The sequence below is a fragment of the Carassius auratus genome, chromosome 22, assembly GCF_003368295.1.
Source record: "Carassius auratus strain Wakin chromosome 22, ASM336829v1, whole genome shotgun sequence".
Taxonomy (NCBI): Eukaryota; Metazoa; Chordata; class Actinopteri; order Cypriniformes; family Cyprinidae; genus Carassius; species Carassius auratus.
The window spans coordinates 13,677,656-13,702,684 of NC_039264.1; the positions used below are offsets into that span (position 1 = coordinate 13,677,656).

The 25,029-nt window shown below is 36.0% G+C and overlaps 2 protein-coding genes and 1 non-coding gene across 7 annotated transcripts; all 3 read right to left on the minus strand.

Annotated features, from left to right (window-relative positions):
• Positions 1-1,608: 1,608 nt before the first annotated feature.
• Positions 1,609-10,921, minus strand: ncl (nucleolin). Of its 5 annotated transcripts, none has more exons than XM_026197854.1 (16): positions 10,768-10,921; positions 9,126-9,218; positions 8,915-9,032; positions 8,726-8,828; positions 6,009-6,130; positions 5,786-5,920; positions 5,245-5,334; positions 4,940-5,063; positions 4,719-4,855; positions 4,412-4,538; positions 4,203-4,333; positions 3,980-4,109; positions 3,133-3,281; positions 2,921-3,047; positions 2,425-2,684; positions 1,609-2,218 (listed from the first exon to the last, which is right to left on the minus strand). In XM_026197854.1, the coding sequence occupies exons 1-16, from the start codon at positions 10,783-10,785 to the stop codon at positions 2,166-2,168; spliced, it is 1,917 nt and encodes a 638-aa protein (XP_026053639.1). In that variant the 5' UTR covers positions 10,786-10,921; the 3' UTR covers positions 1,609-2,165. The 5 variants fall into 5 exon arrangements, with proteins under 5 accessions (XP_026053639.1, XP_026053638.1, XP_026053637.1 ...); XM_026197853.1 differs by having other exon boundaries at positions 5,786-5,917; positions 6,009-6,128; positions 8,718-8,828; XM_026197852.1 differs by having other exon boundaries at positions 6,009-6,128; positions 8,718-8,828.
• On the minus strand, positions 2,761-2,890 carry LOC113040807 (small nucleolar RNA SNORA75). Its single transcript, XR_003275304.1, has one exon. It is a non-coding gene; the product is annotated as a small nucleolar RNA SNORA75 (small nucleolar RNA).
• Positions 10,922-21,124: 10,203 nt separating the features above from the next.
• Positions 21,125-24,118, minus strand: LOC113040662 (C-type natriuretic peptide 4). The gene is made up of 3 exons (XM_026198946.1): positions 23,929-24,118; positions 22,601-22,893; positions 21,125-21,564 (listed from the first exon to the last, which is right to left on the minus strand). Coding segments are annotated over exons 1-3 (390 nt in total). The 5' UTR covers positions 24,025-24,118; the 3' UTR covers positions 21,125-21,563.
• Between the last annotated feature and the right edge of the window lie 911 nt (positions 24,119-25,029).

Below are 25,029 nucleotides of genomic sequence, written 5' to 3' on the forward strand. Positions count from 1 at the left end.
CTTTTTTTTTTTTTTTTTTTTTTTGTAGAAACCAAGACACGATTCATTTTATAGGACTTCGTGAGAACAGCATTTATTTTGAAACAGGAATCTTTTGCAAGGTTTACTGTCTTTACTGTAACTATTGATCACTGATCCTAAACCATCGAACGGCATATCTTTTATTTATCAGTCAGCCTATTTCAGATCATTCATTTTAATGACTGTGTGAAGCATGCACACCTTTGAAGATAAAACAGTCTGGATGGACATTGTGTTGAACAAAATAGCAGTTCAGAGGCTTTGATTGCCAGATGTGATCACGGACTGTTAAATACTGAGGACAAATGAAGAGATCTGGGGTAGAAATATAGTAAAGTACTCCCTCTACAGACCTGTTTCACACTGATGTCTCTGGGGGAATCCTCAGGGCAGATTTCTGACCTGTTCGTGCACAAATGTCGAAAAACCACCATTTCACAAGAACGGATCAGTTTAAAAACTATTTTTTTAAGGATATGCCACGTGTAACATCACAACGGCTTGTTTGGGTAAATAAACTTGTAAGTTGTGGGGAAATGAGCTCATTTACCTTTCAGACAACGTGCTGAGGCCTTTTTATGCTACACGTCGTGTTGTTTTTGACTCGCGAGGCATTTTAATCTTCTTTCTCGAAGGAGAACCTTCCTCCTCGAGAAAGGTCATCTTCTGACATTACAGCAGGTGCTTATGGGTAAGAAGACCATTACAATCTTACTAAAACACCGATGTCATCTTCTGAGTGCCATATTTCAGCTTATTGGAGCAAGCCAAAAAAAGGGGGTGCTAGCATAATGCTAATATGAACAACGATATCCTTCCTTCAATCTACAAAAGCATTAGTGTCATGATAAACTTAATAATTTAGCTAAATAAATGTAAGCTTGTGTGTCATTCACTTGCAAAATTATATCGTAGGCTAATTTATGGATAAAAAGGACATCCAGTCAGCTACTTTAACTAGCAAACGTTAACTTATTTCTTACTACATGACCACATCCAATGATATCAGAAACAGAAAAAACATTAACCACACACACACACACACACACACACACACACACACAATTAAATTGCAGAGCCATTACAAATTGTACTTTGTGGTTTCACAAAAGTTTCATTCAAAGTTGGAATTTAATAACTTAATTTGATGAACACACATGTGGTTCAAGTAAACTACTTGATACTTCCTTGGTTTAATACAAGTTTGTACTTTTAGACTTTTAGTTTTTGACTTGTTCAAGTCGTAATCTAACAATAAAAATGAGAAATCAGTACAACTATTTAACGGAAACCACTGAAAGAATAAAACTACCAAATTGGCAGCTGAGAAATACACTTTAATTCGCCCCACAATATCCATTTCATCCCAATGTGGAGCGCCACACAAAACTGCTTTTCTTAACCAATTATGCCACACTATGCCCGTCACTACAGTTAATTAGTCAGATAAATAAATTCAAATCACAAGCCAAAGTTTAAAAAACCAATTTTAATCAAAATGGTTCTTTACATTGTGAAAAATCTGGAAACTATGCCGGTCACTACAGTTAATTAGTCAGATAAATAAATTCAAATCACAAGCCAAAGTTTAAAAAACCAATTTTAATCAAAATGGTTCTTTACATTGTGAAAAATCTGGAAACAAAAAAAAAAAAAAAAGCGCAAAAAACTGTCACAAGCCAAATTTAGTTTATAAATTTGACACTAGCCTTACCACACACTTGATATCCATCTCAATCCCATTCAAATAGATTTATTTCTAAATAGGCAATCAACTCTATGTATGTTACAATATGCTTTGCACATTAAAAGGGTACTGCACATTAAACTTGAACCTAAAGCAAACTTAAAAAGAAAGTTAAATAATTTGTTGGAGGTGGGGTGTTGATGCACACCATAACAAAAAGACCAAACACACGCACACCAAACGGTTGCATGTACAACCTGTATCTAAACCAGCAGAGCATAGTTACAACATTCACATATAATTTTCACGCGAATGCTTGGGACGTTTCAGAACTCGCACAGTTAAAAGGGAGCGAGGGGTCGGGGGGTCACTGTACAGTTACTGATGCTTTCTGGAATGTCCTAGAAACGCTCCGACGATGTGGATTTAAGCAAACGGAAACAGTTCGGTTACAGACTTAATCAAACTTCTTCTTCCCTTGTGGTCTGTCTCCAAATCCACCGCGTCCACCTGAAGAGAAAGAATAGTTTAAAATTAACAAACGCCATTAAAACTCAAAAAAAAAAGGTTAAAAATGGTTCAAATCGGCACACTGCCATATTACTAGGGACTAGCATCTTCTAGCATTACCACTATTAATACTAAACTTTACAGATCAAGTCCAGTGTAGTGTTCGATTATGTATTTGGTCTATAGATTCATCACTAGACACCCACCGCCTCTTCCTCCTCTGAAGCCGCCGCCTCTTCCTCCTCGTCCTCCCCTGAAGCCGCCACCCCTGCCGCCCCCTCGGCCTCCGAAACCACCTCGTCCACCGCCACGTCCTCCGAAACCTCCCCTGCCGCCCCCTCGGCCACCCTCGCCCTTGGGTTTGGCGAAGTCCAGAGTGACTTTGTTCCCGTCGATCTCGCCGTCATCCATGGCCTCTTTGGCCGCCTTGCAGTCTTCTTCGCTATCGAAGTCTACGAAACCAAACCTGAAGGAGGAAGAAACCGTATTGAGGAAACATTCAGAAGAAAGAAAACAAAAAACCCCTACTGGATCAATTGTTTGAATGTCTCACATCAGACATGGGCATGTCCCAATATAGTGGGAACACCTGTTTAACTGTGAGGTCGCTCTACTTCTCGTGCGAATCCATACACTGTCACTGGATCGACAGAGAGGAGCTCATGAGAAGAAACGCGTTAAAGTTATCAAACATGGCTGTACCCTTTAGATGACCCGGTGTCTCGGTCCATGACGATTCTGGCATTGACCGCTCCGTCAAACGACTCTTTCAGAGACTGGTCTGTGGTGTCTTCTGACAGGCCTTTGACAAAAAGGGTTTTTGTAGGTCCTACAAACAGAGGAAAACTGTTAGCAACCAGGATTCATTGAGGGAAAAAAGTGAGATTAGATTAATTAAGAAGTGCTCTACTAACCAGAGCCTCCTCTTCCTCCTCCACTGCCTCGCTCTCTTTCGTTCTGACTGAACTCTAATCTGATATTTCTGCCCTCGATTTCGGTGTTGTTGCAGTTCTCCAGCGCCTCCTTGGCATCCTCCACATTCTCAAACTCTAAAAACGCAAATCTACGAGAAAACCAAGACAAAAAACACATTAGACCAAAGCAAAAGTGTAAGTCAGCACAGCTAAAACAAAAACTTGAAAGTGACTTCAACCTGTAAAGGGACATGATTTAAACGCAAAAGAAAATTGGTGCAAAAACCATTTTAATTTGAATGAGCTGCTGTCAAAAACAAATTGCATGTCGCCAATGCTACTTAATTCCCCCCATTAGAAATAAGACAACCGACCGATATATATATATTAAAAAAAAACACCACAACAGGTCACAAATTCAAAGCACTTTGACTTTTTATTTCTTAAATGAACGGTTTTCTGATTTATTATTTTTAGTGACTACATAATTTTGTAATTTTCAAAATATAAAATTGGAAGCATAGGTCTAATAAGCCTACAATTGCCCCTCTGCTGCCATCTACAGGTTATGACGGTGATTTAATTTACAAGTCTCTGTACACCAGTTTATTTTGGTCGTCCCATTAAAAACATTCAAACTGGATCATTTAGGATCTTTAAAGTGCTGGAAACTGTTGTGTGTGGAGTTTGCTTGAATTGAATGAAACTGAACTGAAATGAATGATGTAATAACACTTGACTATTTCTGCCACAACACCATGGTTATGGTTGGCGTTACTGCTTTTGGTCTTCTACGCCTGTGCAGTTAGATTGGTTTTGAATCCGAAACACTGAATCAAACACTTACCCCTTCGGTCTGCCATTGTTCTGTGGTATTCTGATGGACACGGCCTTCTCAAACACACTCTGGAGGGCGTCTTCATTCGCAGTGAACGCTAGGTTGTTTACAACCAGTACTTTGTTTGCAACACCAGCCGCTAAAGAGAGAGGAAAACAAGAGCGCTGTTAACTTTCATCTACAACAGATCTAGTCCCGAGCCAAACCAGACCTAGACAGCGCCGTTACTCACGTTTGCCGCCCTTCTGACTCTTTTCTCCAGTGAAGTCTATGATGATAGAACGGCCCTGAACATCGGTCCCTTGTGCCTCCTCCATTGCCTTCTCTGCGATCGCCTCAGACTTGAACTCAAGGTAGGCAATTCTGTACCGCAAGAGGAGGATGTCAGTCAAGGATTCACTTAAAAGATGCATTTTTAATAACACAAATGCTTAGTCTTACCCTCTGCTCGAACCGCTGTTGCCCATTGGTACCCTGATATCAACAGCCTGGTCAAAGATTTCCTTCAGTTCCTCCTGAGTTACAGAGTACGGCAGGTTCTTTACGAACAAAGTGCGTGAATCTCTCTCTGAGGAAGAAGAAAAGGGCTGAAATGTTAGCGTCTGCGAGTGCAATGTTTGATGTAACACATTAGCGACGGCTCCAGATCAGCACTTGACTATCGTAAGCCCACACGAGAGTTCAGGAAAGTGAAAAGCTGTCATCATTTCTGGTTGGATTATGGCTCACAAAGTTGTGGGAATGTTACCTTTTTTGTTTTCCTGGGAGTTTTCCTTGCTTTTGGCTTTGTCGAGTTTCACCGGTTGGCCCAAAAGATTCTTGCCGTTGAGTCCCAAAGCCTTCTGCAGGTCTTCCTCTGACGCGAAGTCAACGTAGCCAAATTTCCTTCAAAACAAAATGACGCCTGATTTAGTCAATTGCAATGACAATTGACTGGAATAGGATTCCCAATAACGGTTGTCTCCTTACTTGGTCCCGCCAAGACGGACTTCCTGAATTTCAAGGCCTTCCTTTGAGAAGAACTTTGTGATTGCAGACTTGATTTCATCAAAGTCTTTATTGTTGTTCAAGTTGCCCAAGTAGAGACTGAAACCTGAAGATTCAAAGCAAGTTTAGTCTGCCGTACCAAAACAAAGAACTGGACTTCCCCACCCCTTAAACCAGCATCAGAATTAATATAAAGGTGACATCAAATATCTCAGTATTAAGTCCCTTGGGATCATCATATGTAGTTCAATGCACAAGAACTCAAGTGTATAGAACTCAAGTCTCACCTTCACCATCAGTTTTAGCTTTCTTCGTCGGCGGCGTTCCCTTCTCTTTTTTGGCCTCGGCTTTCCTTTTCGCTGGAGTGACCGGGGTTTCTGAAGAGCACAACCAAGAAGAAAAAAAATTAAACTATTTGGAAACTAAAACAAAAATTTAGTCATTTAATTAAAGTAGTCAACATTTGAGGTGGATCAAAGCCTTCCAATGTGTTCCTAAAACAAAACACTTGACTTAGGACAACTTACATTTATTTTTTTGATCCACTTTAAAAATTTAAATGGCGTGTAAGGGACGCACTGAATTTTCGTTTTGCAAAAATTGAATTTTTATTTTTATTTTTTGAAAGTGAAGTGTCATTTTGGTACTTAAATATCCATTTTGGGCAAATTCACAGTGCATTTTAATCAGTAACTGTACATGTGAACTACAAGTGTCTTCACATCAAATATATTGCTATTGTTACATTGCTAATCCCCACCAGAATCAGTCACCAACTTAACATTTCCAGCATAACATCAAAACCCATCTAAAACTTCACTATCATACCTTCTTCCTCTTCATCATCATCATCCTCCTCATCATCATCATCATCATCTTCCTCCTCCTCTTCTTCAGAGTCCTCCTTTGCTTTCACCATTCCTGCCTTTTTGGGGGCTGGAGTCGTGTCCATTTCCTCTTCTTCTGAATCAGGACAATTTTAAAGTTAGAATCAAACACTTTTAGTATTAAACCCCCGAGAGCATCACATGTGCAGCTCTTAAACACACACCATCATCATCTTCCTCCTCCTCCTCCTCAGCAGGTGCTTTGGCTGCAGGAGCTGCTTTCTTTGTGGCTTTGGCCGGAGTCGCCTTCTTGGGTGGAGGCAGCTCTTCCTCAGATTCATCATCTACAAAAGACAGGAGACTGATGTTAGAAAGGTTCAAATCACTTATGAACAGACACCACCCTGAAACTAGGCTTGGGCGGTATCCGAATTTTGATACCGTCAAACCTCCTCCCTATTTTACCTCGGTATACGGTTTTACCGTGAATAATAAAAAAAATATGACGTAAGGCTGAGACAGCATCACCAAACTGTTGGCTTGTGCCTAAACCATTCAGAAACTGAATACCAAACACTAATACTGAAACAATAACAAAATGACATGCATTACAATATTAACAACTTTTATTAGCAACAAATAGCAATAGTCAAACATAATTAAATTAACATAAACATACAGAACAGTTTTTGCGCAGAGATGCGCACACAAATCAATAAAATCACTAGGGTTGTGCACAGATATTATTATTATAATATTCGTTCGGCTCTAATTATTCGATAAATAAAAATGATATTCGAATTTCGACATATTTTTGCTTGCCATAAAGAAAAGAAAAAGGGGAAAAAAGTCCACAATAAAACCTAATTCGGTCACTTTCTGTGATTCTCCACGGCATATTTGAAGATGTATGAAAGCAAAAAAATAATGAATGAATGAATAAGAACTGCGGTCTTCTACAGTACTTCAAATATGCCGTGGAGAATCACAGAAAGTGACCGCATTCAAGAACATTGTTGCGGCATCTCTCAAGCAACGAATAAACACCGCTAACGTGGAGAATGCAGTGAAAACTCCTCTTCTCGCATATGCCCTAGACCCTCGGCCCAAAGATCTCAGGTTTCTCGATGAAAACATGAGAGAAGTAAGAAAAAAAAACTTTTTTGAACATTATCAGAACATTTTCCTTGATGCGAGACGAGTGGTTGCGTCACCAACGATGAATAGGATGCAATGCCCACTCGCCGGAAAAGATCTTCTTCTTCTCCAGTTCTTCAGCGATGATTACAGAGAGTCCAGCCGAGATGAGTGGGAACAGCTCTTGCTGGAGCCATGTATTCCACCAGATGAGGATCCCATTCAGTGGTGAAACGAAAACACGAAGCGCTTCACAAAACATATTCGCTTACCACACCGTTATTTGTGAGTCCCGCCAACGTCTGTGCCGTCAGAGCGCGTTTTCTCCGCGGGCGGCCTTATTGTTAACAGACTAAGGAGCCAACTTTCCCCCGATCATGTTTACATGCCCGTGTTTCTTAACCAGAACATGTAAAACAATAGAAAAAAGAGCAAAAAAAGATTTGCAGACAGTTTCAAAGTTAAGTGTAAGCTACATTCTGTACAATGGCATAATTGCTGCAGGCTGCTTTACGTTTTTTCTTTGTTCATTTTTTATTTTTATTTTTATTTTTATTTTATTTTTTGGTTTTAAACTGTAGGCTACTTTTGTTTGTTTGCGTTGTTAAAGTTTTTCAGCTACAAAACACGATGTGTAGGCTAATGTTCAAGCTTATTGTGTGTACGCTTGTTCCAAAATGACAGAAACAATAAATGTTGCTGAAAAATAACGTCTGTCTCATTAAACTTAATTTAAATAAACGAATATTCGAATATTCGTTTTTTGTGAGCTCAAAATTATTCGAATGTGATATTTGCGGAAAAACGCCCATTCAGAAAAATCACACTGCACGAACAACTTTTAATAACAAGCAGCTTATAAAAAAAAGAGCGAATAGACCCACAACACTCAACCAGAGTTGAATTAAAATTATATATATATATATATATAATAAAAAACATTGAAAAGCAATATGTTTAAATAAAAACAACTTCTTTCCAGTCTTCTTTCCAAAATAGTTTTTAATGAAAACCAAATATAAATACCCGAATCCATTAAATAAAAAATAAACAGTGCTAATAGGAACGAATGGCAAGTGGCATACAATCTAGTCAAAATTTTTCGCTAGGGCAAGTTGTGGACCGACAACTTTGCCTGCGGTGCTGAAAACCTGCTTCGATGGTGTGCTTGTGGCACAGACGCACAGGTACTTTCGTGCCACTCGCGACATCTGGGGAAAACAACAGTCAGCATTTTTCCATGAATGAAGTGGGTCCTCGTCTCCTTGACTAACTGGCACTAAACAGTAGGCTGTTATTTCAGCTCCGATTCGGTCCTCTACGTTGCCAACAGGACCTGCCATTGCATCGCCTTTGTTTTGTTTTTTTTGCAGCATATTCCCAGAGTCATCTTTTTTCGTGAAGGCACAATTTGCAAATAGCCTCGTCCTTATTTACCACCTCTCCCTTCTCGTTCGGTCGAAACCCGAAATACTGGCAAACTGCAGAATTTATGTTCTTATTTTTGAGACCAGGTCACTCGGTGCGCAACTCGCCATCTTTTCCCCTCCTCTCTCTTTCTCCTCGTCTCGTTGTCACGCGATGACAACCACGCATACACATTTTTAGGCATTAAATAAATTATATTTAATATTTCATCCTTGTCTCCTATATAAGTGCATTGTTTTTTTTTTTTTTTTTTTTTTTTTTTATTAACGGTATGACGGTATTGGAACTGATACCGTTGCTATTTTTAGATCCCGCGGTATACCATATTACCGTATTACCGCCCAAGCCTACCTGAAACGCTTTCATACCTTCATCATCATCATCCTCCTCGTCATCGGACTCCTCAGCAGGCGCTGCTTTCTTGGCAGGAGCTGCAGCTTTAGCAGGCGTGGCCTTCTTTGGGGGAGGAGCTACCTCTTCTATTGGGAGAAATTAAGACGCATTACCATATTTTAACTTTTAGATTAACACAGCACTGAGAGGACCATGAAAGCAATTCACTTACCAGATTCTTCATCATCGCTCTCCTGTTTGGCAGCAGCTTTTCCGTTCTTCACTTTCTTCGCCGGAGTTGCTGCTTTCTTCGCTACGGCTTTCTTTGCTACGGCTTTAGCTGGCGGCGCCTGCCGAATTGAGATTGAAATTCAAATCAAACAAATCCTTCATCGGCAACAAAGTGATTCAAATGCATCGTTATCTACAGATGGATTCCTCACCTCTTCTTCCTCATCCTCCTCGCTGGATTCTTCTTCCACTTCCTTGGGAGGTGGAGGTGCCTTTTTCTTCTGAGGCGCTTGTTTCTTAGCCGCCTGCAAACATCAAGGAAAGGTTGGTTTGCGGGGGAAGGGTTTTGCATTTCATTTATTTTTACGTTCTTGCAATTATACTGATGTGTCTCATTGTGAAACACTAGGAATTTTTTTTTTATCATCTCACAAGTACTGCGACTTCCGTTCCAAAAACAACTTTTAGTTTTGCTTTAATTTTGACATCATGTTTACAATAAATGCAACCATTTTATAATTTATCCCATTTTCTCAATTCTGTTCCAAATACTACCAAATGTAAAAGGTTTTAGTTAATAGAACAAAAAAAAAAGTTTATTATATTTTAGTTAATAAGTTTAACATTATATAAATATTGTTTGCAAATCGGCCGTTTAATTTTATTTGTTATTGCGAAACGCAGTAAAATGCAAAAAAATAATAATAATTTTGTAAATAAGTTTGACTCAGTGCAACATTTTTCAGAAAATATGATAAGTTAATTTACATGAGTTGTTTTTTTTTTTTCAATGTATTTTACCAAACATTTGGGGCTTTAGTCATTTTAGATTTCTCATTTAAAAACTATTATTCTAATCTAAAACTTCGTATTATTCACTCCGTTAACACCAGCAAACTAAATTAATATCCTAATACAAGTATCTCCGGGGCTTGTATGAGACCTAGCAAATGTTTGGAGGTTTGGACAAATCAAACACCATTTGATGGCTTTCGTTTGAAGTGCATTTAAGAGCAAGAACAAAATAACTATCCATAATATTTGTGTGGATAATTTAACAACGGTTATTTGCGGTACGTATTTTTTTTTAAATTTTTTAGCTAGAGTGGTACAATAAATTAATTAGTCACTAAAACACAACCACCATTAAAAGGATTTAAAAAAAAGACGACCATTTAAATGCCACTGCACTGCGCGTGGACGACCCCACGTGGGGGCCGGGTTACACGTGGAAGAGCCACATGCGTGCGATCCTACATGATCGCATGAGAACCACATGTGCCATGCACACGTTATAATCGTGCAAATCAAATATGCATTAACAACATGACGAGTTTAAAGCGGAGTGTTAAATGTCCGCTCTTTGGCATCAAAAGAGCCAAAATGGAGTCGTGTAGCTTCAGCTAACATTGCTAACGTTACACGACTCAAACACGGCGAATACGCCATTTAGCTCGAAACTACGACACTAAACTAAAAAAATATCGCAAATCAAGAGGATGGGTTTTACAGCACTACAAAACATGCAAAATGCATACTAAAAAGAGGAGACATCACGCGTGTCAACTGAGGCCTAATGTAGAAGAAGCGTGGTCAGCCCGTCTTTAAACGAAAATACAACAAAAACCGATAGTAACGTTACATAAAACTAGCTGATTTTAGACGCTGCTATTTAGCATTAAAATAAATTTTTTAAATGTACATTTGCAAAGCTATACCGCATATCTGGTAGAAATGCATGTGCTGCACATGTGGGCCATCTTCTCACCAGACGCGATAAAAACTAAACATTTCGCGTTTTGACCGTTTCCATTTCAGTGCTGAATTGTTATAATATGTTTGCAGGTATCTTACCTTGGCAAGCTTGACCATGACTGAAGGTTGTTTTTACAGTAAAGCTGATAATGTGGAGAGTGGCGCAGGTAAACCCGTTCAGTCACACGTGCTCTTCCGTACAAGACAGAATAGAACTCTCGCGCACGCCTTTAGTATGTCCAGAAGAGCCCCGCCCACTGAGACCGCCCTGCAAGTGCGTTCAGGTCCGACTCGGTTCCGCAAACGGTTCCTTTGAACAGTTCGTTTAGATTAGGTGATTCTTTAATGTCTTGACGTAATTACACCATCACGTGGACCATAACATACAGGTGCATCTAAAAAAAAAAATAGACAACCACTTCCTGTTTACTTTACAGCTTGTAGTGGTTCATACAGCTCCATAAGTCCAATGGAGCGGTTCATAGAGTTTTGTTTTGAACTTGGATAAATAGTCAGTGCATGCTTATTAAGGCACGGTTTTGGGACATAGTAAAACGCTTAATATAAAACACTGTGACGAGAGCCGAGGGAACGGAGCGAGGCCGGTGGAGCACCTGCGCCATTCACTGGTATCGAGTCCTGCAGGAGCTTCGGAGGAGGGACTGATGACAGTGTTGGACGAGAGAGGACCAGACTTTATTTTGGGTTTTGGTTCTGTTTGTGTGCGAAAGTCGTCTACGAGAAGGGGCTGTTGTGCTCTTTTAGGTATATTGTATTATTAAATTTTTGTTTGAATGGTCGCCGGTTCCCGCCTCCTCCTTCCCGTGACTACGAACGTTTGTTACACACTGGATGACTAAATTCAGTAAACCCCTTATTAATAAAGCATACAGACAAGCAGAATAGCCAAGAATATGAACGTAACCCAGTAAGCTGCACTTTAAGCGTAGGCTATCCCTAGAAAGAAAACGCTTTATTAATGGACTAATTAGTCCATTATAAGACAGTGGTATAAAAAGGCAGAATTTGGTATACATTTTATTAATAAATTATAGGCTACATGAAATCAATAAGATTAGAAGAACAGCAGTGTTTTCCTCCCATAAAGAAAACGCTGCTTAATGAAGAAGGTGATTAAAAAAAAATCCCAAATATGCTATAGAATTTATTAAAAAAGTATGTTCTGTGTGGATGCAAGGAGAATTTCATGATAAACATTTTTCTTCCCTAGAAAACGTGCTTAACGAGGCATAATATAAGAAAAAATAAATAGTGTATAAAAATAGGCTACAGGCAATTAACACTGTAATCAATTAAGCCAGTGGTTTCTTAAACCTTTTACAATGGTGTACCCCCATAGGGCATTTAGCCTAACATTATTAGCGCCAACTTAGACTGCAGGCACACGTTTTCCATTAAGAGACAATATTTGCCCCCTTAAATTGATTTATAGATGCATTTTTACTGTGGCCCAAAACCATGCCTTAAAGGAGCATTGCAAAGGTTCTGAAATTTCTAACCGTTACTGACACCAGTGGCCGTTAGAGGAACTGCAGCCAGTCTCATGCTTGTTCTCAGTGTGCACGCTCGTACGAGAATGACCATATCAACCAGGGTTGCCGCAGCAACCACTGACGGCTCATCAAGATTCATCAGCATGTTTGAGGTAAGAAAAGTTAAAGTACTTAGTATAGTATAGTACTTAGTATAGTATAGTAAGGTTATTGTTTGACAGACCATATTTTAGTAGAATGTTGCAGTGCTACTTTATATTATCAACTAAAGTCTACTTCTAAAAGTATTTTAACACTGTAACACACACACTTCCAACACTCACAGACCTCTTATTTTGACTATTGTAGAGTGCTCTGAATAAAGATAATTCATAAAAGACAGTAACTTTTTTAAATGGTCCCGTGGCTGGCTACCTAACATCCACATTTTGGCTAGCATACTATCGTTAGCATTACACCACAAAAACAATGAAATAATATATTACTAATGGCCTGTAACTATGTCTTAACTTTGCAGTAAAAAAAAAAGCCAGCTCAGGATCTGTTTTTATACCCAGCGCTGACCGGAGTTCCCGCCAAGAATCAAATGCCGCTCCGATGTTGACTCTTGACTTTGCCCGACGCCGGTCGTTCTCTCTTTTTGCCACACTAGATACGTTTTTTTACTTACGAGGAGTGTCCGTGGGTGTCTAAATTGTGCTGCCGGAGGCCGGTCGCTTCTTTCCATCCACAGAGTCCATCTGAAAACACTATTGCCGCAGCTTACTATTATGGCTGGCGTGCCGTGCGGTTGTAAGCCCAAGTAGACGAGAACGTGCATGACGTCACATTTTGTAAATTTTCGCGCCAATTCGGGCCCGACTCCTCCACACACAATTGGCTGATGGAGGCAACCGTGGTGGACAGTCGAGGTGTCATTCTTTTTTTTACATCATGGTTGGCTCATACATGTACAAATGAAAACTCTATCTTAAAGATTTTTTTAAGTAAAAACCTCCACATAGCTCCTTTAATAAGCATGTACTGACTATTTCTCCAAGTTCAAAACTAAACTCTATGAACCGCTCCATTGTGGACTTATGGAGCTGTATGACCCACTACAAAAAACAGGAACTAAACAGGAAGTGGTTGCCTGAACTCACTTGGTTTTGTGAGAGAACACAAATATCTTTGCGAGAGAACGCAAAAGTATTGCGAGAGAATACAAATATCTTTGCAAGAGAACGCAAATATCTTTGAGAGAGAGCGCAAAAGTTTTGTGAGAGAACGCAAAAAAATCAAAAACAATTTTTTTCCTCCCACCCCAAATTTTTTCACTCACTCTCATTTTTTTCACACCACAATGACCCTTTAGGGGCTACGTAAAATTTTTAGTTTACTTTTTTTTTTTAAATATATTTCTTGACTTTCATTCTCATTTCTATTTCCTACAAAAGTGAATTATACATGTCAACTATAAAATAACCAGTAAAAATTATGTTTTTAAAATGAATCTGGGTATAATTACTGAAGGTTAAAGGTTGGACCACTTTATCGAACACATTCAGGCAAAGCAATATTTAGACACCTTATAAGAAAACTAAAAAAAATTTTTAAAGAAAAGTTTATTATTTGGATTATATTCCCTGTTAAAGTCAGTATTTAATAAAACAAGGACTGTCAAAATCTGCTTACATTTAGTGAGCAATCTTCTAAGTTAAGTTACACTTTACCTGAATTCACCCTATTGTGTACATTTTAATGCGCAGTAGCTGACTATGTTCACTGCAAGTTGTACCCTGTATAACAGCGTACATGACAAATTAAAATCCTGCTTATTGATTAAATCTTTTGAGTTGCCTCTATTCAGTGAATCATCAAGCTTGTTAGCAAACGGTTCAAAGGTTTGCGATTGATTGAGATAATATTTCATAATTCTAATTTTAAACCTTGTAATTCTGATTTTATATCTCACAATTCTGAGTTTACATCTCAAAATTCAGTTTATATCTCACAATTCTGAGTTTATCTTGCAATTCTGCGTTTATCTTGCAATTCTGAGTTTATATCTCATAATTCTGAGTTTATATCTCATAATTCTGAGTTTATATCTCAAAATTCAGTTTATATCTCGCAATTCTGAGTTTATATCTTGCAATTCTGAGTTTATATCTCGCAATTCTGAGTTTATATCTTGCAATTCTGAGTTTATATCTCGCAATTCTGAGTTTGTATCTCGCAATTCTAAATTTATATCTCATAATTCTGAGTTTATATCTTGCAATTCTGAGTTTATATCTCGCAATTCTGAGTTTATATCTCGCAATTCTGAATTTATATCTCATAATTCTGAGTTTATATCTCGCAATTCTGAGTTTATATCTCGCAATTATGAGTTTATATCTAGCAAAATTCTGAGTTTATATTGTCGCAATTCTGAGTTTATATCTAATAATTCTGAGTTTATATCTCGCAATTATGAGTTTATATGTCACAATTCTGAGTTTATATCTCACAATTATGAGTTTATATCTCACAATTCTGAGTTTATATTTCGCAATTCTGAGTTTATATCTAATAATTCTGAGTTTATATCTCGCAATTGTGAGTTTATATCTCGCAATTGTGAGTTTATATCTCGCAATTCTGAGTATATATCTCACAATTATGAGTTTATATCTCGCTATTTTGTTTACATCTTGTAATTCTGAGTTTGTATCTTGTGAGTTTATATCTCGCAATTTTGAGTTTATAATCTCGCAATTCTGAGTTTATATCTGGCAATTCTGAGTTTATATCTGGCAATTCTGAGTTTATATCTCACAATTATGAGTTTATATCTTGTGAGTTTATATCTCGCTATTTTGTTTAAATCTTGTAATTCTGAGTTTGTATCTTGTGAGTTTATATCTCGCAATTCTGAGTTTATAACTCACAATTATGAGTTTATATCTCACAATTATGAGTTTATATCTTGTGAGTTTATATCTCGCATTTCTGAGTTTATATCTCACAATTTTAAGTTTATATCTAGCAATTCTGAGTTTATATCTAGCAATTCTGAGTTTATCTAGCAATTCTGAGTTTATATCCTAATTCAGATTTTATATCTCGCAATTTTGAGTTTATCTAGCAGTTCTGAGTTTGTCATATTTCTGAATTTATATAATATTTCTGAGTGTATTTCTCACAATTCTGAGTTTATCTAGCAGTTCTGAGTTTGTTATATTTCTGAATTCATATATTTCTGAGTTTATTTCTCACAATTCTGAGTTTATCTAGCAGTTCTGAGTTTATGTCATATTTCTGAATTTATATAATATTTCTGAGTTTATTTCTCATAATTCTGAGTTTATAGCTCGCAATTCTGAGTTTATATCATATTTCTGAGTTTATATCTCACAATTCTGAGTTTATCTAGCAATTCTGAGTTTGTATCATATTTCTGAGTTTATATCTCACAATTCGGAGTTTATATCTCGCAAGTCTGAGTTTGTCTCGCAATTCCAATTAAATCTTGTTAATCTGAGTTCATATCTTGTGAGTTTTTATCTCACAATTCTGAGTTTATATCTCGCAGTTCTGAGTTGATATAACACAATTCGGAGTTTATCTAGCAATTCTTTGTTTATTTTATATCATATTTCTGAGTTTATATCTTGCAATTCTGAGTTTATTTTATATCATATTTCTGAGTTTATATCACACAATTCTGAGTTTATCTAGAAATTCTGAGTTTGTATCATATTTCTGAGTTTATATCTCACAATTCTGAGTTTATATCTAACATTTCTGAGTTTATATCTTACAATTCTGAGTTTATATCTCACAATTCTGAGTTTATCTAGCAATTCTGACTTTGTATAATATTTCTGAGTTTATATCTCATAATTCTGAGTTTATATCTTACATTTCTGAGTTTATATCTCATAATTCTGAGTTTATATCTTACATTTCTGAGTTTATATCTCACAATTCTGAGTTTATATCTCACAATTCTGAGTTTATCTTGCAATTCTGAGTTTATATCTCACAAACCTGTTACCAAAGTCACTTAAACTATCCAACATTTAGCCCTGTTACCAAAGTTATAACAATTAACAAACATTCAGCCCTGTTACCATAGTCATTAAAAACAACTTTCAGTTCTGAATCCAAAATGAAAGATCAAATACTCAGGCATTTCCAAAGTTTTACAAAGTTTTAAACTGCTACCAAAATGTAAAAATAACCAAACATTTAGATGTTACAAAAATTATAAAATAAAATCAAATACTCAATCATTACCAAAGTTATCAAAACTCTTTTTTTTCCCTTAAATTGTCAGATTTTTAATAATATCAACAGTCCTTGCTTGACTATTTGTGCTAACTAGGACTGGGTCTCATTAAAGACATTTCCTTGACTTCGATACCAGTTCCTGAATAATGCTTTCTGATACCAATTTTATGAAATAAACTTTAACAATATTATATTATCTATAAAAAAACTTTGTTTTATTTTTCAGCTTGTTGATGTTTATAGAGAATCAAAGACCAGAGCCACTGCACAAAGGAACAAAATGTAACCAGCACAATACATAAGTGCATAAAGTTTTTATAAAGTTCAAATAGTTTTCAGTTTACAAATCTGTTAGGTTATGTTTATAGTGCATATTTTAAAATGTATATATCAGACAGAATAATAATTTCTATTCATTTTCCACTTATTGACTGATGAGCATTAGCAGCTTCTAGCATGGTCTGTCTGCCTGTTTTCTCTTCCTGTTCTGACTCGAAATAACATGTTTCAACATTACATGGTCAAAACAAACATTAGATGGCAATTAGAAGTTATTACAAACAATTGATGGTGGTTTAAAGTGAGTTTTGTGTAAAAGAGGAATATAAATCTTATTTATTGTATTATGTAGCATGATGCTACAGTGCGCACAGCGCCGCCGCTCCCACCACGCGCATCACGCACTGTGCGTAGGGCACTAAGTGCTGAGGGGGCACCAAAAATAGCCTAATGAATTTTTTTTTAAATGCCGGTATTATTTCATTAGCCTATAGAAATATTAGCCACATTTTAGCCATGTATATGTAACAAAAAAGGGGGAACAAGAAAGATATTTAATAATTGCTCTAGTCTAGTCTAGAAAGACCCCCCGTGCCGGATGGTCTGTTCCGGTTGTTCGCGTGGGCGAACGTTTTTTATTTTTCCCGGGGTCGGGGTGGGGGGCATCATAAAGGAATTATGCTTAGGGCACCAAAATGGCTAGCAGCGCCACAGAGTGCGCATGAATGATCAAGTAATGCGTGTTTCTGATCGTGAAGTATGCTACAGAGATCTTGTCTGAAATCCAGTGGAAACACCAGTAAGGATGAAGATTGTTTTCATTTAAAAAACAAAAACGCACCAGTGTAAATGTAGCATTACATTTATTGGGGTTGGTGTCACTAGGGCCATGTAACTACTAAAATCCAGCGATTTAAAAAAAACTAAATATATCTCTATTTTTTTTTTTTACGGAAGCATCTAATATGTCATACTATTGATATCACTTAAGAAGTTAAAGTAAACATGTTTGAGAACTGCATGCTTTGTCTAACAGTTAACATAAAACAGTTAAAATAAAAGTTCACTTCAGGAATTAAAGATGCGTTGATGAGATTGAAATACTTGTTTATCTCTCAATTCTGAGTTTATATCTGATAATTCTGAGTTTATGTCTCAATTCAGAGTTTATATCTTGCAATTCTGAGTTTATATCTCATAATTCAGAGTTTATATCTCACAATTCTGAGTTTATTTAGCAATTCTGAGTTTTTATAATAATTCTGAGTTTATATCTCGCAATTCTGTGTTTATATCTCGCAATTCTGTGTTTATATCTCACAATTTTTATATCATATTTATGAGTTTATATCTCACAATTCTGAGTTTATATCTCACAATTCTGAGTTTATATCTCGCAATTCTGAGTTTATATCTCACAATTCTGAGTTTATTTAGCAATTCTGAGTTATATCATATTTCAGAGTTTAATTCTCACAATTCTCTCAATTAAATATCTATATATCTATTTCTCGCAATTCTGAGTTTATATCTGATAATTCTGAGTGTATCTCTCAATTCAGAGTTTATATCTTGCCATTCAGAGTTTATATCTCATAATTCTGAGTTAATATCTCACAATTCTGAATTTATATCTCACAATTCTGAGTTTATATCATATTTCTGAGTTTTTATCTCATAACTCTGTTTTTATATCTCACAGTTTTGGGTTCATCTAGCAATTCTGAGTTTATCTAGCAATTCTGAGTTTGTATCACAATTCTGAGTTTATATCTCACAGTTTTGGGTTCATCTAGCAATTCTGAGTTTATCTAGCAATTCTGAGTTTATCTAGCAATTCTGAGTTTATATCATATTTCTGAGTTTTTATCTCATAACTCTGTTTTTATATCTCACAGTTTTGGGTTCATCTAGCAATTCTGAGTTTATCTAGCAATTCTGAGTTTGTATCACAATTCTGAGTTTATATCTCACAGTTTTGGGTTCATCTAGCAATTCTGAGTTTATCTAGCAATTCTGAGTTTGTATCACAATTCTGAGTTTATATCTCACAGTTTTGGGTTCATCTAGCAATTCTGAGTTTATCTAGCAATTCTGAGTTTATATCATATTTCTGAGTTTTTATCTCATAACTCTGTTTTTATATCTCACAGTTTTGGGTTCATCTAGCAATTCTGAGTTTATCTAGCAATTCTGAGTTTATATCATATTTCTGAGTTTTTATCTCATAACTCTGTTTTTATATCTCACAATTCTGACTTTATCTTGCAAGTCTGAGTTTATATATCATAATTCTGAGTTAATTTTTATGTATTCTTAATCCTCTGGAAGAAACAAGCCAGATGTCACAGACCTGTAGGAATTTCAGGTTTGGTCATACAGTTTTGGGACAATACGATGGTGAGTAAATGATGACCTCTTCATTTTTGGGATAAACTATCCTTTTAATATGTGAAGTAAGGTAACAAATTCTACTTTGATAAGGTGACACTTTTGTCCACTGAATGAATTTGACAACTCTGGCCTATGAGACCATGAAATTATATGCTTCTCATACAATTAGGACAAAGACTAGAAGTGAGAGAACACATGATTTTTAAGTATTATTCTTTGTAATCTATAACCACAGAACATGTATGATGTTCACTCTGAAATCCGACTCATCTCATCCATGCCTTCAGTTCTCCCATCTTCTCCTCTTATGCAAAAGGTCCCTGTCCTCAACCACACAGCAACATACATTCAAAGAGGACTCTTTTACTGGAGATTATCAGTGGCCACAAGATGGCATCATTGGATTTTAAACGGCAGCTGTAACATCTTGAAAGTGCAGCTCTGTAGCAGTGAACACCTTCAGGCTATTAGGGATACTGCAACTTCAGACCAAAACAAGTAGGCTATTTCTTCAATTTCTGTATATTCTTAGGTGGAAAGTTCAGCTTTTGGTTTATTTATTTTTTATATTTGATTTAGTTTTTTAGTTTTTTTTTTTTCAGGACATATTTTCTTAATATGGTTCATTTATTTTCTGCAAAGATGATGAAGTCATGATGAATATGAATAAAATCAAATGTATTAGATTAAATTAAACTTGAATATATATATATATATATATATATATATATATATATATATATATATATATATATATATATATATATATATATATATATATATATATATACCATCTCTTTCTTACCTTTTTATAACCTGAAGAACATTATTTTGCCACAAATAACTTCTTGTGAAACAATTGGAGTTAAACATTTTTTGTTTACTTTATAGTCATGATAAAATGATGAATACATTTCAACACTGCAAATATTACCATAATATTGCTTTAATAATATAAACATTAGAATGAGTTGAATGAAAGATTGATGATACTACATTTCAGTTTTGCTTCACAGAAATGAAGTACATTTTATAATATATTCACACAGAACTTATTTTAAATTGTAGAAAAAGTTATTTTAAATTGTAAAAATATTTCAGTTTTTACTGTATTCCTACTATGCTGCTATTAAATATAGTGCATTTTCATTCATTCAGTACTTACTCATTCATTAAAATTAGTCAGCAAGTGTATCCTGTTGGGATTTTAAATGGCGAGGAAACCTAAATATTAGTTACATCATTGTGTAGTCACATCAGCTGTTTTGACATCAAGCTCTTGTTCTCCCAATTCCTCTAGTAAGCTCAATGACCGCGTTTCTCTTCATCTGTTGAACTGGAGTGAGGTTATCTGTCAAAGAGCCTCTTCCTTTGCGATATACAGACCCGAACGGGCAAGCGTGAATCATATGAAATCCTTTTTTTTATCTTTTCTTGTGTAATTCTCCTTTAAAAGCACTCTACAGATATATACAGCACTAATTCATTAATAGACCTGCTGTTTTGCCCACTTAGTGTAGTGAGCAATGTTCTTGGACTGCTCTCTGCCGTTTCAGTTAAAGTTGTGCTAAATGCTGGTCTAATGTTTGAGAGATTCATCTGAACATGCGTCAGAGGCTCAGATCTGCCCTCTTGTGCTCCTGCTTATTCATTATAGCAGGTTTATTGATGAAATACTCCGTACAGAGGCCATAGGCTTTATACTCACTGGCTTTTTGGCTGATTTCAATCCAAACATCCACAAAACAAGATAGTGTTAATGTATTCATTTCTAAAGAAAATGTATTTTATTTATTGATTTCAGAGAATATGTTAAATTAGTATTTATACTTTCGTTTGTTAAATTGTTAAACTTGATATAATGCAGATTTACAATACACAATCTTGCTTCTTAGATATTTTTTTTATATATATTTACTGAAATCCATATATATATATATATATATATATATATATATATATATATATATATATATCATTTACACAAAATTACATGGTCAAAACTGTTTTCTTTTTTGCATTTGTGCATTTTTTAATGACTTTTAAAACATTTACAACTATTAAGAGACAGAATAGTTACAAACAGAATTGACCTGCAGTTTGCATTCGTTTCAAAATGTTACATAAATAAAACTCATATTTATAAATATCTCTTTTATAAACATATAAATAGTTTTTCAACATAAATACATTTATGCGAGAATGAAATACATGAATGTACAGCAGCAGCAACAATATACAGCTTTTATCCACGTCATCTGCCATGTGTTCCTTTTTATTTTGTACATATTTTTTTCAATCTAAATATTTGTTTCAGTTGTACGTCTCACTGTCCCCTCAATGGTTCTCGTAGTGGCTTCGTACCATGAGTCCGATTCTTTAGGTTTTTCCTCCGAAGAGGAGCAACTAAGTCTGTTCTGGCCCAAGTGGATGGCGTCCTGGATTAGCTCTGGAAAAGAGAGGAGACTGAGTCAGATGCATGTAGACGTGTGTCACGAATGCGTGCGTGCACACGACTGACGTCAGATCTCGGACAACAGTCCTGCATCACACAGTCAGATGTCGTTCTCATCAGCGTGCCACATGACGCACTAAAAGTTAGTTATTAAAGTACACTCCAGATCTATTAAACCCACTGTTACAGAAGTAAAAAATAAAGTTTGACACAAAATAGCTTCCTGAAATCATGCGGTTCCTGTTATAATGGCAGGTAAAGCATGTTGAATCAAGAAACTATAGTCAGGATTCAGTGATTGATGAATATAATATACACGGGGCACAAAAAAGCGATTTGATGTTTATATGTGTGTGTGTATATATATATATATATATATATATATATATATATATATATATATATATGCTTATTAAAAATAAATGAATTAATTTAATTTGAAAGGAGATTTAGTTTGCTACAGAAAAATAAAAATAAAAATAAAAATAATGTGTTAAATATTAACTAGTAAAATAACATGAAATTCCCCTAAAGAAAATATCTATAAATACTGTATTTATAATTGAGACTATGCAGACACTCAATGAAATATATATATATATATATATATATATATATATATATATATATATATATATATATATATATATATATATATATATATTATCTACAAATACTATCTATAATCTATAAATACAAAATTAACATACCGCAAAAATAAAATGTACATATACTTACATTATATATAATAATTCATTTTATTGTAACGTGAGTGAAAACTATTTACCTTTTTTTTTTTTTTTTTTTTTTAAGTATTTCCCAAAGAGTTATAATAATAACAAATAATAATCATGAATTGGATCTCTACAGATACTCAATGAATAAATAAATATAAGTGTTAAAGATTATACCTATAGATATTTAAGATGCAGGTTTCTACAGTTTACGATTAGTCAATCAATGATTTAATTGAAGTTACCGGACACCGTCTGTCTACAGATGTAATAGTGACTCGTGTCGAGACTCTCACCATGAGAGATTGTTTGCGGGCTGAGACGGCTGGCAGCCCATCCCGCTCATGGTTCCTATCCGGTCCATCTTGTGTCCGAAGCAGCCGCTCCTGGCCGTGGATCCTCCCTTCTTAGATCCAGCTTTGAGTCTGCGTGAGCCGGGCTGGTCGTTCATCATCCTGGCCCAGGGGCCCTTGGCCCGAGTGTCCAGGCGCAGGTCCCTCAGCAGACGGACCCTGTCCTCCATCCTCCTGCGACTCTCAGCGGACCCCAGCAGCTCAGACAGCTCCTCGCCCAACAGCATCCGCAGGGACTGTGGGACACACGGACACCCTCAGTCACACTCACTCTACAACTCTGAGAGAGAGCTTTCCACCTGATCTGAGCGGCTCAGGGGTTGTTCAGTCACACCAATACACTAGCGTACACATTTTAAACCGTGCATCCTTTACAGCTTCATACACAAAGATCAAATCCAGCATACAGTGGTTCTTCAGCTTGTAGATTAAATGATTAACATTAGTAAAGTGGTTCAGAATATCAAATTTTTATATCTGTAATATATTTGTTTTATATTACAGTCCATTCATCATCGCTGTTTATTGGATTTAATGTAAGGCATCGTTTAGATGTTTCTCCTGAAATAAGATAAAAACGCCGCGGGTGCAGCAAGAGTCTCAGAGAATTTCACCTTCACCTTCAATGGTTTTGATGAAATGTTTCAGTTCATGTTGAGATCTTGCGAACATCTTTGCGTTTGTTTTCCCCTGAAACTGTTCTCCCGTTTGCTCCGAAGTGAACTTCACTGATGTCTAAAGATACGTCTCTTAAAAGAAGCGCCTTCTCTGTCTTTCACGCCTGCGAACGAGAACCTGTTGATATATATATATATATATATATATATATATATATATATATATATATATATATATATATATATATATCAACAGGTTCTCTCTACATATAAGCCACAAAAATGAATGAATCTGTAGTTTAAGCTCAAAGAGTCTTGCGTCCGGACAAGTGTCTAATGATGCTCGAAATGCTTTTACATGATGATGAGGAGGAGGAGAAGGGCTTACAGATTATATAAATTATATATTTTTATCATATATAAATTATGATAAATTAAAACTACTCTGTTTTGAACTTGAGATGATCTTTGTCTATTTAGACACTCGTAGTTTGATGCATATATTGCGCGTAACTGCACATCCAAGCTTTAAGCGCATGCATCTCATACCCAAGTTTGTAGACCTCATATCAACTTTTATATATCAAACCAGACTCTTAACTGTATCTATCGCTGACTATATGACATATGGTTTCTCATGAGTGTCCCACTCACCCTCTGTTCCTCCGGCGTGAGTGGTTTTGTCTCGGTGCTGACCGACAGGAGAGTCAGAATAAGTCCACACGCCACCAAGTGCGAGATGATGATCATCGTGATGCTGCTTCGGATGGCAGTGCTTGTCTAAACCTTCATTAACTCCCAGAGGTGTCGAGCTCAACTCTTACTCAACGCAATCTCGGCTCAGGGTTTTATAGCCGCTATGACATCACCCCGGTGACGTCACGCCCCCCACCCCACCCTCACGCGCTTTACCTTTGGGTGGCTGCGTCATAGGTTACTGTTAATTGTATCTGAAGTGACCGACGTGGTGTGTCTGTAACTGATCCGAGGATATTCGTGCGTGATATTTAGTCTAGTCCAGGTTTGCAGTGACCACTTAAATACAGGCGGGAACAGAGCAATCAAGAGAGATCATTCATGATAACCATGAATCACAGGACAGGATTTAGATGAAATGGAAACTTGAAGTAAGATTTTTTTTTTCTGCAGCGGGCACAAGATTAAATTACGTCTTTTGCCTTAATGCCATGCCTTAATGCCAGTCCTAAAAGTCGTTTTTATATTAAGATTACATTAAACGATTAATCGCGATTAATCGCATCCAAAATAAGTTTTCGTTTACACAACATATGTGTGTGTACTGTGTTTATTTATTATGCATATATAAATACAAACATCTTTCATTAAGTATTTTGAAAATATTGACATGTATTTACATTTATGTATTTATATTATCATATTTTATATTATATATTAATATGTTTAATACATAAACAACATATATATTTTTTAATATATACATGCATTTGTTTGTGTTTATATATACATAATAAATACACACAGTACACACACATATATTATGTCAATAAAAACTTTTATTTTGGATACGATTAATTGCAATTAATCATTTGACAGCACTAACATATATAAGTATTGCACCAAATTGTATTTGGTCTTTGCATCTGATCTTGTAGTCAAAAATAAACCATATTCATCAGTAAAATGCTGCATATATGCGAGGAGAGGTCAAAGGCAGGATGGAGCATCAGTTTGAGCAGGAGTCGGGATCTTCTACACTTTCTGGTTTGGGACACT